This window comes from Primulina eburnea, chromosome 11, assembly GCF_022965805.1.
Source record: "Primulina eburnea isolate SZY01 chromosome 11, ASM2296580v1, whole genome shotgun sequence".
Lineage (NCBI taxonomy): Eukaryota > Viridiplantae > Streptophyta > Magnoliopsida > Lamiales > Gesneriaceae > Primulina > Primulina eburnea.
This window is the reverse complement of record NC_133111.1, coordinates 35927656-35943808: the sequence shown is the minus strand read 5'-3', so window position 1 is coordinate 35943808 and position 16153 is coordinate 35927656. Positions and strand designations below refer to the sequence as shown.

Sequence of the window (16153 nt, the reverse complement as noted above, 5' to 3'; positions counted from 1 at the left end):
TTAAGACTGGTCTCTTGTATGTCCTACTCATATATAAAATAGTAGAGTAGGTCTCATGTGAGACCGTCTCACGGATCTCAATCTGTGAGACGAGTCAACCCTGCCCATATTCACAATAAAAAGTAATACTCTTAGCATAAAAAGTAATACTTTTTCATGGATTATCTAAATAAAGATCTGTCTCACAAAATACGATCCGTGAGACCGTCTCATACAAGTTTTTGTCAAAATAGTAAAGAAGGGAAGGTAGTTTAATTTCACCATTTCAAAAAAGACTCAGTGTTCAATCTAAATATAATATAGGAATTTTACAAATTAAAATCTTAAATGATTTGAAATGTACAATGAAAATTATTTTATTCAGAATGATTCAAACATACATTTTATTTTCCAAAATTTTACTCCAAGATCTTCCAATTTTTTTTAACAATATTTAAAATAAATCAAATAACTGAGTTTTTTTTTTCCTTAAATAAAAAGTGGGAATGAGGTGTGAAATCAGAATAATAAGGAAAAGATTGAAAAAATAGCTTGGCCCGATAACCAATTGGGCCTGCCCCGGAAGTGGCTTCTTTCACCATGCGCAATTCCCAATTATCATGGTAAAAACCCTAGCTTTCCCAAAACCCAGCCGCCAAATTCAACCAGGAAGAGTGTGATTACATTCATTTGCGTACAATCGAGCGCAATCTTGCAGAGCTTACACGCCGAGAATCTACGATTATAATCCGCTGCCATATGGAGGGAATAACAGAAGGAGTGAACAAGATGAAAATAGCCGAATTTCAAAAGAAGAACCGGATTCAAGTCTCCAATACCAAGAAACCTCTTTTCTTTTACGTTAATCTCACCAAGGTATATGTATTGCAGTCGATATAACTGATGTTATTCTCAAACGGAACCCATTTTCGACCTTTGTTTTTTTCCCCTCAACTGTGTGTAGAGATACTTGCAACAGCACGATGAAGTGGAGCTTTCGGCACTTGGCATGGGTAATGATATCTTTTCTTACTTGAATGTTTTACATTTTCTTTGCTCCCTGTGGTTTGTTAGAACTCAGGATGTGTTTGGCTTGGCTTATTAGAATCTACGTCTTGACTGCTCGACTAAAATTTGAAGCTGTAAGAATCCTAAATTTCCCTCATTGTGACCTCATACTCTTGTTCCTTAATTGGTGGTTGGATGTTGCCTTGCCCTAGCGGTCGATATTCAATTCACGGTGTTTCCATTGGTCCAACTTAGTACATTTTTAATTTGTACTCGCACACATATTATCTAGAATCAATTTAAACCTGTGAGTGTAGTGTACACATGCAATTTTTTATGATAAGTATTGATGATCATTGTGAAACATTTTTCATTCATGATATTTACTTTTTAAAGGGGTAATATTTATTGGTTTTTTTGCATATAGAAAGATTCTGTTTTTCTTGCTTTAACATAATGTTGAGACAACCAAACACGCTTATGTTATGCTTGTGCGAATCTCAATGCAATGTTTGATATGCCTAAACTTTTAGGTATTTGTGAAAAATATACTATTGTCACCGATAAGAACAAAGCTCGAAAATTGTCTTATTGTCACGAACTTAAAATAAATATTATGATCGGAATTCGGGCTGTAAAGATGACATGTGGGAGTCATAGAGATACCAATGATGTCAGTTCGACATCTCTAAACCACAACTTATGGCCTTAAAGTTTCTTTACGATGATTAGTTTCCTTCCATCTTTTATGCATGCATTAATACTCGTTTATGTTATATTATCGCAGCAATTTCAACAGTTGTTTCCATAGCTGAAATTCTGAAGAATAATGGATTTGTCACTGAAAAGAGTGAGTTTCGGTATTCTTTATGGCTCCTTGTTTATGTGGAAAGTGTCAAATTGTATGGACTATGGACATCTTATCTTATGCATCTTTTCAATACATGTAGAAATCATGACATCCACTGTGGAGATAAAGGATGACGGTTCAAGGGGGAGGCCCATTCAAAAAGCCAAGGTAAATTCAATTCTTCAAAGAACTTTTATCTCTATTCTGGTTAGTGTACTGCGAGAAAACTAGAATGGTTTTCTGCAAACATTGGCCATACTGCCAAATTATTCAAGAAGTAGTCCAGCTGCTGTATCCTAGTACAGTAATCATAAGCTCAAATTGGATACTAGAAATAAAAGTCATGGTGGATAGCAAACAGAATAAGCTAAGAAACTAAAATTGTATATCAGTAAACCATAATCAACTGCAAGAAACTACATCTATTGAAATAATGAAAAATATAATCTTTGGCTGAAATAAAAAACTATGATAATCTTTGGTTGAAATAAAAAATTATGAAGCTTGATTCATGTATCAAAATAGTGTATAATACAAGCTGTAAATTATGGTCTATCACGTCTTATCACCACTAAGATCGTAGGTGCTGTGAAAGGATTTTTTACGCAAAATTTAATTTCAAGTGGCACTTGCATTTGTTTATACCCTTCTCCAAGAATCCTGTAGCAATCCATTTAGTGGGATAACTAGTTTTGTATTGCCATTTCATATCTCCACATCAGTTTTGGTTTTGGTTATGGTTAAATTCTGCTCAATGTTTTTCCTTATTTTGGTGCAGATTGAAATAGTTCTAGGTAAAACTGCCAATTTCGATGAATTAATGGCTGCTGCTGTGCGAGATGGCGGAGAGAATGGAAATGGTGAAGATTAGAGATATGAACATACCTGGCGCCCGCGCCCCATTGTTTTTCAATAGCTTCATAGTTATATTTTTCAAGATTGTTGAAATTTGTTATTTTTCTATTTAGTGATGATGATAGGGCTAATGTTTTTGTTTCCCTTGTTTAAATTCTATATTTTTTCTACATAATAAATTTATTTAAAATATATGGATGAAGTGTTTATTCATTTAATGACTCATATATTAAATTTATTATTGTTTAATTTGTTATATGAACATGTTTACTTGATTAGATGAAATATCTTATCATCTAGATGTCATTTAATTGACCTTTTCAATTAATTGATGAAATTTGAGATGAAATTATGATTATATGATAAATTAATTCTCAACAAAATCAAAATTATTAGGTAAGTTCCACTATTTTATATTGTTTTTAGCTATTAGATGTTTTTTTATTTATCAAAATAATACCAACGTTGTTAGTTTTGATGTTTTTTTATTTACGAAAATGTCACTCATAATTATAAAATAATAAAGTTGATGTATCTATAGTGTTTTTGTGATTATTATTTTTTTTTAACAAAACACTATATTTTTTAATTTTATAATTCATTTTTTTTCCGTTAAAAAAAATGTATTGTACGTGAATTTCTTATAAAAATATTAAACATTATTATGAAATATTAGAAATTTAGACCGTCTTTTTGAATCTTCATAACGGAAAAGGAATTAAAAAAAATACAAAAATTCATGTGAGACAAATTCGTTCATGAAAAAATATTTTTTTAAAAAATAATATAATTTATAAAATATTATTTTTATAAAAAATATTATTTTTTAATAATCTAATTTTTTTGTATATATGTTTTAAAACTATTAAGATTTAAGTATCCTTCCCTATAAATTAAGAGCTGGCCATATTCCAAATTAGGAGTGAGACGTGAGACAGTCTCACTGATCTTAATCTGTGAGACGGGTCAATCTTACGAATATTCACAATAAAAAGTAATACTCTTAGCATAAAAAATAATATTTTTACATGGATAACCTAAATAAGAGATCCGTCTTACAAATACGACCCGTAAAAAAAATACACCATAGGTACTACCATGATGGGTATAATACAAATAGGTACTACATAAGAATTAGGTGAATTGATCGGCATACCTTAAACCATTTCCATGTTTCGTTTGTGCAATTCTCGTCAATAGGAGCGGGTTTCACAAGAAGTATAGTGTGCAACTTCAAAACAGATATCAGGACTTCATGAAAATGAGTGCTTACAGTGTGTCCACTGCGTAGATAGTCATGCCCAATGATTCTATTTTTCTTATGATGGGCTAAAATAGATAAAAATATCACAACCTTCTCTTCGACCCGAAGATATCTAGAATCTTGAAGGCCCCCAACATGGATTAGTAGGTAGCATAGTCGTGCAAAAGAGTTTCTACTCATCCTCAAGTTAACAATACACTGCACATCTCCTACTTCAATAATCCTATGTAAATGGATGATTTGGGCTTGTAACCTTTCTTTAATGACATATAAGGAATGTCTAATATGGCGTCTATGTTTTTTTTGGGATAAAAACATGACATAAAACCGTGTTATCAATGTCAAAAACACGAACCAAGAGGCGAATAATTGACGTAGTATTAGAAAAAGATGGACGGCTTCATCTTCTTTGCCCATGGCAGAAGTCATTCTGCAACATGGCGACCAAGTTGTATATAAATTTCAATCAAATATTAACTATAGCAGTGTGTTCAAGTAGGAATTTTTGTATCCAAAATCTAGATGTAAAATAACATATATGTTACAGGGGTCAAAGTAGAATAAATAACTTTTTTAACAATCTTGCAATTGAATAGTCCATGTAAGATCTAAAAAAGGATGAAATTATCAAAATTACACATCATTAAATGAACGTCCAGATATAATTTCTTTAAACTGCCCGCTTAAAGAAAATTTCACTAATCATAATTTTGTTTTTTGTTCTTTGATAAATTGCATATAACCTTTTACATAACAGAGTCACAACCAAAGATGTGAGAGAAAACAACTCTTTTTTACATAAATAAGTGTATAAAATAAGTGATTCAAGATTCAATCCAACCTCCACAGTGGAATATATAGTGTCAAATCCTCTTTTCTAGTAAAGAAAAAAGTTGTCTGAATCCAACTACACTTGAAATTGGTATAAAAATCAGCATATCTCAGCAACATAAAACTGGACACATAGGAAGCTTAAAAAATTACACTTACTGTAACTTTAAAAAAAATTAGAGAAAATCCTACTTTCATAGGCATTTTGTAAAGCACCTTCTTCACAATAGTCACAATAAGGAGAGCAAGTTCAAGCACACACCTGTAAAAGTTTATTTTCACAAAAAAATTCACATTCTTCAAACCAACCATAATCACTTCCAACTAATAAACCCAGATCTCACCCACCCAAAACGACGAAGATGGGAAGAATGAACTAAAAAAAAACACGGAGAAATCATACTTACGCGAATTAATCTTCGAAATCTTGAGTCATTTACCTGTTAAATAAGTCATAAGATTCAAAATCTAAAGTTGTAGGGAAAGAAATCGCGAAAAAATATCAAGAAAAAAGAATAATTAAATTCTGAACCGATACCTCATTCTCCCATGTTCACCTAACGGCCGTAGCTTCAAATGCCTCTCACGTGGAGAAGTGTTTTCTTTTGTTGAGGAGAAGGGTATATTTGTCAAATTGCAGAGATATAACGTTAATCCACCTCACATCCCTTAGGGTTGGAGTGATTTTTCATCTAACCCATATGTAGTCATATGTAATAGTATCACTGATCATGAGATGATAGTTGATTACCACAAAATTGAGAAAAACATGGAATTATTAAAAATTTGTTCTCATCTCACTTTTATCCAGCATACCAAACATAATCATGGTGTATTTTCTCAGATAAATTTTGGCCCCAAATTAGAAGTTGGAGTATTTTATTATTATTTTTATTTTTTTAAGTCGAGAGAAGTGATTGTTAAATCATGAATTCAATATTTTGTATTAAAATCGAGATCATATTTATAAAATTATTAACTAATTATGATATTTGGTAGTAACAGAAAGAAGCTCATTCATACTGAGATCTATCTGGATTCTACAAGTTCAAGTTCAAATGTTTGTGGGAAAAACCCTACTGATCGTAACCCTGATCTTTTTTTCTCTTTTTCTAGCTCTTTTTCTATTTTCCCCTGCTTCACAATTTCCTCAAGAATCTCTGAATTCTTCGATGTAAGTCGATTTTTCGTTTTTGATTTCGAAATTGCAAATGATGGATTTTTGGGTTCACCTGGGTTCGGAATTAGTTTTATATTTTTGTTTTGAATCAAGTTAATTGGTATCCGAATTAGCAGATCCGAAAAGGCAGAGATATGGACTGTACGGAGAATCATGGAATGGAGGCCTTGCGATTGGTGGTTAAAAGGAAAGCCAGCTGGTTAGGTTTCTGTTTCTTTTTTTGGATGAAGATTTCTGCTTATGGAATTCTTAATCTGTGTGTTTCTAATTGGTTTTATCAAATCGGGATTTTGATCCCTGTGATTGTGATTTCACTGAAGTTGAATGTCAGAATTAAATGCATAATTTCTTTGAAGATGAAAGATAAGTACATACGAAGGGGATAAATTTTACCAATTTTTTCTTGATAAGTTCAAATATCACATTCAGAAAATTAACTTCGTGATTTTTGGGCTAGAGATAATGTATGTCAAAACTAAGGTATCTAGTTTTCCGCCCATTTCTCCAAATGCCATTAGATACTGAAAATCTAGAAGTTTTTCAAAGACTGAATATGCTAGAGGTCTATAGTGCTTACTGATATTCATAGTTGGTCAATGGATTCTAGAACTGGTTTCTTGTTGACACTCATTTTTCATCTACCGATCCGTAATAAAAGATAGTACGAGACACTTAAAAATGTGCAGATGGATTTGCCTTTTGTAATGTTCAATTACCACATTCAGAAATTGAAGCTTGACATTTTCTTCTAGAAACGATAAATTTGAAGATTAAGATAAAAAATATTTCTTTGGAACTAAAAGCTAGAATCCTTTTGAAGGTTGAACATATTAGTGGTTTTCAGAGCTCGATTATTTTGAAGCCGTGCAAAATAAGATCTACAGTTTGTGCCTTGGCATCTGCTGGCAATTGGTTATTGGGTCAAAATAAACTTTGTTAATAAACAGGGATATATCAAGGTGTTTTCTTGCTTCAATATGCAGAATCCTTCTGCATTTGAACATGTATACCGAGTAATATCTCATAGATTTTGCCGTGGTCTATATTTTCTGAGTCAACTTCAACTGACTTCAAATGCAGACATTTGCAATGGTTTTTTAATGATGCAGCTCTGCCAGCTAAGATCTAATGGGTATCTTCGAGTTGATTGCTATGGAGGGCTCAATCAGATGAGGCGGGATGTGAGTACTGTTACGTTCCCTCTTACGTTTGGAATTCACTATCGTTCTGTTGTTTTAGTTTCTGGAGACTTATTACTATAGATTTGTACATATTGCAGTTCTGTGATGGTGTTGGTATTGCTCGCCTACTAAATGCAACTCTTGTCCTACCCAAATTTGAAGTAGCTGCATATTGGAATGAATCTAGGTAAGATTTATGACTGTGACGTCCAGGATAGATTCTAATGGTTGGAAATAATGAATGCCATTTATTGCTATCCTTTAAATCATTCCTCTTAATTCATAGTTTGACAATGCAGTGGATTCGGAGATGTCTTTGATGTGGATTACTTCATCGAACAAATGAATGGCTTTGTTCAGGTTGTGAAAGAGTTGCCTGCAGAGCTAGCATCCAAAGAACCTATTCAAGTTGATTGTAGCAAACGAAAAGGTTTATTTGATTATGTAGAAACTGTGCTTCCTTCGCTGCTGGAGCATCATTATATTTCAATAACTCCAGCGATGAGTCAAAGAAGAGACAGGTACCTTGCATTTTAATCTCTTAAATTTAAATATTTTTCCAACGCAAAGTTGGTGAGACTGGTGGACTCCATAGGATTTGGTAATTTCTCTTGGATTACTTATTTGCCCTTTTATTTTCTGGAGTTTTTATCCGTGTTTATCTTTCTGTAAATATGGGTATATATCATGTCATGAGGAGTGAACGAGAGTGGTGATCCATGAAATTTTCTCTGGATTGCTGAGGAGTCTACATAAAACCCACAACGATGCTTGTAGTATAGTTCTTGAGATGATTGATAAGCTAAGGGCAGATCTCTTGCAAATGTTGTCCTTTCCAGTTCTAAAATAAATATGAACTCGAGCGCAATTTAGTTCTTGGTGCATGTGGTTTCCCCTATCCTGTGACGCTGTTGCATTTTATGCATTTAAATTTTTGGTAGATCAGGTATAATTTAGAAGTTCCATACTGCCTTGGCATTGCTATTGTTGCAGATATCCACAGTATGCAAAAGCTGCCCTTTGTCAGGTTTGTTACAAAGCTCTGCGTCTGACCAGTGCATTGGAGAAGAAAGGATCTGAGCTTTTGCAAGCTATTCCAAAGCCATTCCTTTCACTTCACCTCCGGTTTGAACCTGACATGGTAGCTTATAGTCAGTGTGAATACTCTGGTCTTTCTCCCTCTTCCGTCCAAAGTATAGAGGCTGCGCGAGGAGAGAGGAAAACATATACTGGAGAGCAAGCTCGTTATTGGAGAAACCGTGGAAAGTGTCCCCTTACACCAAATGAAACTAGGATCATCCTTCAAGCTCTTGCTATTCCTACCAATACAAGTATCTATCTGGCAGCTGGGGATGGTCTAATGGAACTCGAAAGCCTGACTTCTGTATACACGAATGTTTTTACCAAATCCACACTTTTGAGTGACGAGGACTTCAAAAACATGCATGGAAACACAAAAGCCGCGCTAGATTATTATGTCTCAATCAGTAGTGATTCATATGTGGCTACATATTTTGGGAACATGGATAAAATGGTTGCTGCCATGCGGGCATTCAAAGGGTTGTATAAAACCCTTTTCTTACGCAGGAGGGCATTTGCAGAATTATGTTCGAAGGGGTTCCACGGGAATCTTTTGATGGATGCTCTGTACAAGGTTCACAAAGATGATTTTGTAATGGGCGTTGGATCTGCTTTACCCGATTGCTTCTGTGAATTCAAGCTTCGTGGTTAGTTTTTGTTTCTCAGGACATTTCTAAAATCTATTCACATGTTAGAATGAGTTTTAACTTCACTTTGTAGAGAATTGAAGTATTCATTAATTTCTGTAAGTTTCAACTGTTGGAACAATCAACACATATAATCAACATATGCTAAACAGATCTGCACATGAACGATGTATAGAAAACAGCGCTCTGTCGAGCTCTTATTCATTTGCTTTCCACTCTCTTCTGTTTAAGATCCCTATACTCCCTATGTTGGCTGGAAGCAGTCATAGATTATCAAGGATTGGTGTTAGGAACTAGAATCCACCACAAACTATTATCCACGACAGTTCTTTAGTCATGTGCAGTGGCATTGAACAATTCAGGTAATTACAGTCCCTTTTAGTTTATTGGCTTAACGAGCCGGGATCATCCAATAGCTCTTTGCATGTAAAATCTAAAGTAACTAGCCTTGCCATGGGATGAATCAATGATCGTGGAGGCGGCACATCTAAATAGTTTATTGAAGAAGACCCCATTAATATATTGGGAGGGAGGAATGCTACAATCAGTGGTGGATTTAGGAAGTTATTTGAGTAAAACGAGGGAATTTGACTGGGCGATTCAATATATTTTGGGAGTAGACTAGACTTCTATTATTAGAAATAAATATGGATAAAATCTGATTTCTCTTTTAATTTAAGTGGACTGTTGTTTCACTGCCACCAATACTTGAGGCCGATAGCTCCATCCCCAATCAGTCATTCAATAGTTTATCACTATTTTTAACAAAATTTGCATCTTTCATCTGAAAAGAACTGAATCGCGACGGTTGAATCATGTGGCTCAAAAAACCTGCAAATTATGGATCTTCCGATGAATTAAAAGCAACATAATTCTCCAGAAAATGAAATCACCAGAATTATTTATAAATCACCAGAATTATTTATACTTAGAAATAGAAATATACTTTTATAGAACTCCAAGTTTCCCACTGTAGTTTTCATATAATTGCAACACTATCTAAAAATCTAGCGTTGCTTAATAGCTATAAAGATCTGAATGTGATAAAAGGGACTCATTGCCTATTGCGACAACGGAGAGCTGGAGTCGATGAATGTTCGGTCACTTGAGCGTTGATGCATTGTGTGAATGGTGGCTGTTGATCTATTGGTACTATGTTAACATCATCCATTTGGATATCAACACAAGGAACCGTCTGGCTGCAACTGAAGTTGATGGTTGCGTCCCGGCTGATGGATGTCCCGCGGAGTCCTATGTACTTCACATCGCTGACTTTGACAGCAGATTTCTGATGAATGAAGATCAGTTAGTCTGAAACGAACTTTGGCTGATACCATGATCAGTGATGGAATCAGAAATTTGATTCAGGATGTTGAAAATAAAAATCTGAAAGATTTTTCATATGTAGAAAGGGCCAAAGAGCATTTTTACCAGCATTGCATTGCCACTTGCACGGCTGGTAAAAAATATCCAACAGGAACTTAACCTTGACTGCTATAAATATCAGTTCATGCAGAAAATTAGAATGTGCGTCAAGTGAACTTGGCTCACCTTTTCCGTGCATATTTGGTGAGGGCAGTAATACTGGTCAATGATTACAGGGTTATCGGTTGCATCGAAGTTGATATTCGAGAAGGTGATTCTTCTGGCAAATCCCGAGCCACCCTATCAAAGATGAATATTGAAAAACATATAGTAAATTAAAACTTTACCATCGATCCCGGAATTAAAGGAAAACAAATGGCGTCATGCTTTTAACGTTGACAGTTTTTACCTGCCATGTTTTGATTCTTACTCCATTATGTGTTCTATGGAAGCTGCAATTGCTTACGGTTATATCTTCCACTTCTTCGTATCTTCCATCTTTTCCTAGGCTTCCAATGCTGCAACAGAAAACAGAACTGAATTCCCATAATAAAAGTAAAGTATGTTCAGAAAAATCAATTTCCATCAAATTATTTCTGCTACAGGATAGGGCGAATCCAATGCGTTGAGGCTGTTACCCCTTCACATCCTGGAGGCTTATTTGATCCAGACTAATACAAGCCAGAGTCAGGTTGGATGATGGCTCGCTGTAACGGTCATGGAAGCCATCGCGGAACCCACCTTTCCATGGACATTTCACGCAACGGCCGCGATACCACCCTTTCAGCCTTGAATTTTGTCATGGCAGCTGCCGTTCTGGAACTCTGGTCGTTAGGCTGCCGCGACGGCGAACCATTGGACCCGTTTTCTACACTTACAAGATTCAAACCGGAGTTTTGTCTAGGGAAATCGAAACTAACCTTATTCCATGTCCAGGACCACAATCTATTCCGGTTATATTGACATGTGAGGTTCCTCCATTAATGGCAATGCAATCATCCCCTTTAAACTCAAATCAAATACACGTTTCATGACCAAAAGATGCCAAAAAAAAAAAAGAACAATTTTTTTTTACCAGTTTCCATTTTAGAGTCGTGAACACTAATGTTGGTAGAAGCACTTATGTCAATTCCATCAGTATTTGGACTTGTAATTGGTGCGATCATGTGAAGTTCTGTAAGGCGTACATTGCTGCATTCATTTATTGATATATGGTTCATTGGGCTGTCGATGTGTATCAAGCCGCTCACTCGAAGTTCGCTGCAATGTGAGAATCTCAATGCCTGCAAAGAAAAAAGAATCCGATAAAAAAAAAGTATAAACAAGAAAAAAAAATTTATTGGCTTGTGAATTTAGTATGTATTAAATAAATGTATGATACCGTGGGTCGTCTCACGTTGGGTCCCTGAAATAAAAAGATTTGATATTGTATTAAGACTCGGAAAATAGTCATAATTAACTTTTACGAATTAGCATATGTATACAACTTTTTAAAAAAAAGAGAAACAATAATTTTGGTTTCGTATGTTTTTATTAGTGATTTTGTTTTTTTAAACGTTATCAAATTTCAGTTTTAATCTATCATATCTGATTTTTGCAGCTTTAGTCATTTTTTCATGTGGCGATTGTGTGTGTACAAAGTACAGTGTTACAAACAACATTCCTACAGGAAAATGACTAAAATTTTCAAAAATAAAGAGATATATGATTAAAACTGAAATTCGTGAAATATTAAATATCATAAACGCAAATAGACGAACATACCTGATCAAAATTATAATTTTTCTTAAAAAATGTTTGCTTGAAAAAAAAGTGAGAAGGGTTGTATGAACTCACATAGGACCACCAAGAACCTCCTTTTCCATCTATGAGTCCTTGCCCATACCCTAGCACTTCTAGTCCAACTACTTGATGAAAAAACAGCCATTCATCTGCAATAATTTGTGCCTGATCCCATTTTGATCTTGGAGGAGCAACAATGGTTCCCAGTATCTGTTTGTTATCAAGAACTTTATAACACATTCCTTAACAGTAAAATTTGAAAACACATAATTTCAACTTATATTCTTGTTTCTGGTTTTGATCCGTGAAATTATTTTCTCATCGGAAACAAATTAAAGCAATTATTGGGTATGCGGCAGTTTTTATATTAATGTTTTTGGGAAATATTTTCAGGGAAATTATTTTGTGTGACGAAAGAAAATATACATTCGGACTGTTTTAAAGGAGACGCGAACATTTACTCTGCACAGTAGAGCCGTTGGATCATTACCTGAAATGAAATCAATATTGGTTTGCATGGGCCTTGAAACACGATACGGGACACCAAAAATGCCTTTCCACTGGGTACGCTTATTGAAACTTCGTCCAAACCACTCGTGCATGCTGCTCCCCACGCTGCCTCAAAAGCCTATATATCATTGGTTTTGCAAATATTACCCATATTAATTAATCGAAACATATATAATAAATACATCAATATATTAAAAAACTGATTTTATATATGATATTTATTTAAAAATAGATAATAATTACTTTAGTATCATCTGTTATTCCATCTCCTACAGCACCATAGTTTGTGACATCGTGAGATGTGGTGTTATGGGAATATCCATCCGCCGCAATTTCGTGCTCACCCCTTGTAAGAACTCTTGATTCGAAGAATACCAAGCTCAAAATCACAAAATATTTGACTAATTCCTACACCATAAAATGGACAATCTTATTTATAAAAACGATGTTTTTTTTTTCCTGTTACGACGAAAAATCAACAATCATAATGTGTCATTCAATCCCGAAATGGATCGATCCATGTTCCATATGCCGCGACATTTTTAATGATACCATCTTGACGTTTTTTTAAAACAATAATTGACTGAAAATGCAGTTTTCCTTAAAAAAATATATGTTCAAACGAAAACAAGTGCAATAAAAAGAAAATTAAAAAGAATGGCCATCCTTTTTATCCATACCATTGTTAAAATAGCTTTGTAAAGAACTCTAAAGAAAGCAACTATGATAATCCTTGATTATTGTTCCAAACAAATGACCGAATATATATAAGAAAAATTATGTCAATACATATATTAATTAACACGAAGATTATAATTTTTGAAATCCGATTAGTGGTCTAATATATATAATATAACCTAAAGTAGAGGATTCAATGTAGAAAATCACCTAATTTTTAAGATGAGAATTATGCATTAATGAATTATATCGTCATAACTCGATTGTGTTTCTTGCTTTTTGATTTCCCAATTTTCCTCTTGAAATATATTTATTGTATGTGATATTTAAATTGATTTACACCAAACGTTGAATTTTGTGAGATTATGTATATAAATAGGGTATACACATGTTACATGTTTCACTAAATACAAAAAATAATGGTGAAATTTGAGAAACTCATTCATTAATCTCTGAAAATTATAGAGATCTTCTGGTGATGGGACCAAAGCACTCAATCCATTGGAGATTTTAGTTCACATAATATATTTAGTTCAATCTTTTAAATCTTTGCTTGATTTCCTCAATTTTTTAAAATTTCCAAAAATATCCTCAATATTCATAATTAGTGTACATGACATTGTCTTACCTATCGAACATGTTCTTAAAGACATATAGCTCAAAGACATACAATTACACAAGGTTTCCAACCAAGTTACTATGTTCAGATGATCGATTTTTTTTTAAATTTTTTATAAATAACCCATTATGCTTCCGTATAATAAATTGAACAGTTTATCTCTTTGACCTGATTGTCGCCGGGTTGTATTCATCGGGTTTTACATATTGCTCCTTACAACCTAACCACGCAGTTGCAACAGATGGTTCCTGATGTGGATTTCTACAACAGCACCTAGCACAACCCTATTTCGTTTCCTACCTCAGGATGTATAGTTGAACATAATTAACACTACAACAAAAATGGCATTTCGCAGCATGCAAATTCTCTTTCCGCGGCGCACATTGCACGCTGCACAACTGCAAGCTGTTGAAAGTTAAAAATTATCCACGGCGTACATGCGCACGCTGTTAATACTATTATCCACGGCGTGTATATACAATTATCCGCATCATGCAATGTACGCCGTTAATAATAAACGCAATATCTAAAAATTAGAGACGGTTTTTGACAACACCGTCGCTAATTAACGATTTTAATTTAGCGACGGGTAAAAACCGTCGCTACTTTAGCGACGGTTCGAAAATCCGACGCTATTTGTTTTGTTAAAATAAAAAAAATTACTTTTATAATTTTATAAATTTTTTAAAAAAACTTACACTATGTTAACAATACTCATAAAAAAATTACTTTTATAATTTAATAATTTTTTTTTAAAAATTTACAATATGACTATGCTAAGAGAGAAAAAAATTAATTGTTGTGAAGTGGTGTGGAGGAAAATGAATCGGAAAAACGGATATTAATTTATAGACATTTTGCGACAGTTTTTTGTATTAATATTAAACCGTCACTCTATTTATTAAATCGTCGCTATTATCAGCAACCGTCGCTATGAGCGACAGTTGGTAATTCAGCTATTAGCGACAATTGAGTTAAAACTGTCGCTAATAGCGATGGGTTTTTAAAAAAACCATCGTTGATTTAAAATTAGCGAAGGTTTTAAAATAACCGTCGCTAAATTTAGCGACAGTTTTTTTAAAACCGTCGCTACTTTTAAATCACCCCGTCGCTTATGTACGTCGTTAATGTCTAGACACATTTTTTTTAAACAATGATTTACTATTAACAACGCACATAAACATGCACGCTGTTAATAATACTATTAATGGCGTGCCTTTATTGTGCGCTGCGAAAATTAACATGTTATTAACAGCTCACATATAACTGCATGCTGTCGTTTATATAATTTATTAACTGCGCACATAAATGCATGCCGCAGATATTACTATCTGCAACGTGCTTTTAATGCACGCCGTTATTTCTGTCAAGTGTAACCAAATTAACAGCACACATATGAGTGCACGCCGTTAAAAGTAATATTCGCAGAGTGCTGTTAAATGCCTGCTGTTGATGACGTGCTGTAGAAAATTATTTTCTTGTAGTGTCAAGAAGGAAACTGATTATTTATATGTATATGTTTCTTAAGCAAAACTGTCAATCAAAGCCCTACCGACTACCTAAGAAAAACTGCCAATTCATTATTCTAAAACTAAAGGTCACTAATAATAGGCAAGCTGATACAAAATGATCGCTGACAGAAACCGAGCTGATCAAAGGACAACTGATATACAATATACCTCAATAGACCAGTCAGTTTAAACAATGAACATTCTATGAACATCTGTTGCTCATTCTCAAAGAATAAAGCCTAGCTAATGATTAAATAAGATCTAGTATAACAATTTTTTCAGTCCATTGAATGTTAGAGTCCATGCGGATTATTGTCAGAAAGGACGATGGCATGACACACCGACTTATCTATTTGTAACACATTTCCAAATTTAAAAAAAATACTGTGGCAGGCGATGCCTATAAATAGATCAGTCAGGGTATACTCAAGAACTCTTGATTACTTGCTTCATTTTTTTGATATATCTTAGAAAAGTTCTTTGAATTTAAAATCAATTTTCAAAAGCCCAACTGAGTTCATTCTGATAATTGATGATCAATTTTGTGCTTAGAACTTATTTTCAAAATCCTTGTAACAGAGAGTAAGAAGCCTTACTGCTCATTTTTTCAAATTTTTAAATACTAAAAGTTTCAATTAGATAGTGTGGTAAGTCTTGATAAGGTGGGAAGTTTCAAAGTATTGTAATTTTCAAAATCTTTTAGTGAAATACTTCAACAATAAATAAATTATGACGTAAAAGTATTGAAGTCTCCGAACCTACAAAAACAAGCTTATATTATTTACTCATCATTTACTCCACCATAACTTTCTA

At 33.8% G+C, this 16153-nt stretch overlaps 3 protein-coding genes across 4 annotated transcripts; 2 read left to right on the top strand and 1 right to left on the bottom strand.

Annotated features, from left to right (window-relative positions):
* Positions 1 to 529: 529 nt before the first annotated feature.
* On the top strand, positions 530 to 2884 carry LOC140805320 (uncharacterized protein At2g34160-like). Its single transcript, XM_073161585.1, has 5 exons — positions 530 to 855; positions 944 to 992; positions 1775 to 1837; positions 1938 to 2005; positions 2616 to 2884. The coding sequence occupies exons 1-5, from the start codon at positions 739 to 741 to the stop codon at positions 2706 to 2708; spliced, it is 390 nt and encodes a 129-aa protein (XP_073017686.1). The 5' UTR covers positions 530 to 738; the 3' UTR covers positions 2709 to 2884.
* Positions 2885 to 5722: 2838 nt separating this feature from the next.
* LOC140805307 (O-fucosyltransferase 13-like) lies at positions 5723 to 9079 on the top strand. Of its 2 annotated transcripts, XM_073161571.1 has the most exons (6): positions 5723 to 5961; positions 6084 to 6166; positions 7048 to 7148; positions 7247 to 7335; positions 7448 to 7669; positions 8142 to 9079. In XM_073161571.1, the coding sequence occupies exons 1-6, from the start codon at positions 5846 to 5848 to the stop codon at positions 8878 to 8880; spliced, it is 1350 nt and encodes a 449-aa protein (XP_073017672.1). In that variant the 5' UTR covers positions 5723 to 5845; the 3' UTR covers positions 8881 to 9079. The 2 variants fall into 2 exon arrangements, with proteins under 2 accessions (XP_073017672.1, XP_073017673.1); XM_073161572.1 differs by lacking the exon at positions 5723 to 5961 and having other exon boundaries at positions 7077 to 7148.
* A 771-nt stretch (positions 9080 to 9850) lies between these two features.
* LOC140805577 (probable polygalacturonase At3g15720) lies at positions 9851 to 15793 on the bottom strand. The gene is made up of 10 exons (XM_073161841.1): positions 15785 to 15793; positions 12776 to 12940; positions 12513 to 12650; positions 12077 to 12232; positions 11622 to 11645; positions 11316 to 11523; positions 11161 to 11242; positions 10650 to 10758; positions 10427 to 10540; positions 9851 to 10163 (listed from the first exon to the last, which is right to left on the bottom strand). Exons 1-10 carry the CDS (start codon positions 15791 to 15793, stop codon positions 9930 to 9932), a joined length of 1239 nt encoding a protein of 412 aa, XP_073017942.1. The 3' UTR covers positions 9851 to 9929.
* Between the last annotated feature and the right edge of the window lie 360 nt (positions 15794 to 16153).

What these genes read in the sequence shown, in the direction of transcription:
- LOC140805320 (XM_073161585.1), top strand. Translation starts at nt 739, where the DNA reads ATGGAGGGAATAACAGAAGGAGTGAACAAGATGAAAATAGCCGAATTT. An exon ending in TTTACGTTAATCTCACCAAG is followed by an intron (nt 856 to 943) that starts GTATATGTATTG and finishes AACTGTGTGTAG; the next exon opens with AGATACTTGCAACAGCACGA. An exon ending in GCTTTCGGCACTTGGCATGG is followed by an intron (nt 993 to 1,774) that starts GTAATGATATCT and finishes ATATTATCGCAG; the next exon opens with CAATTTCAACAGTTGTTTCC.
- LOC140805307 (XM_073161571.1), top strand. Translation starts at nt 5,846, where the DNA reads ATGTTTGTGGGAAAAACCCTACTGATCGTAACCCTGATCTTTTTTTCT. An exon ending in GAATCTCTGAATTCTTCGAT is followed by an intron (nt 5,962 to 6,083) that starts GTAAGTCGATTT and finishes CCGAATTAGCAG; the next exon opens with ATCCGAAAAGGCAGAGATAT. An exon ending in GCATATTGGAATGAATCTAG is followed by an intron (nt 7,336 to 7,447) that starts GTAAGATTTATG and finishes TTGACAATGCAG; the next exon opens with TGGATTCGGAGATGTCTTTG.
- LOC140805577 (XM_073161841.1), bottom strand. An exon ending in GGTCCTGGACATGGAATAAG is followed by an intron (nt 10,759 to 11,160) that starts GTTAGTTTCGAT and finishes TTTCTGTTGCAG; the next exon opens with CATTGGAAGCCTAGGAAAAG. An exon ending in ACCAAATATGCACGGAAAAG is followed by an intron (nt 10,164 to 10,426) that starts GTGAGCCAAGTT and finishes TTCATTCATCAG; the next exon opens with AAATCTGCTGTCAAAGTCAG.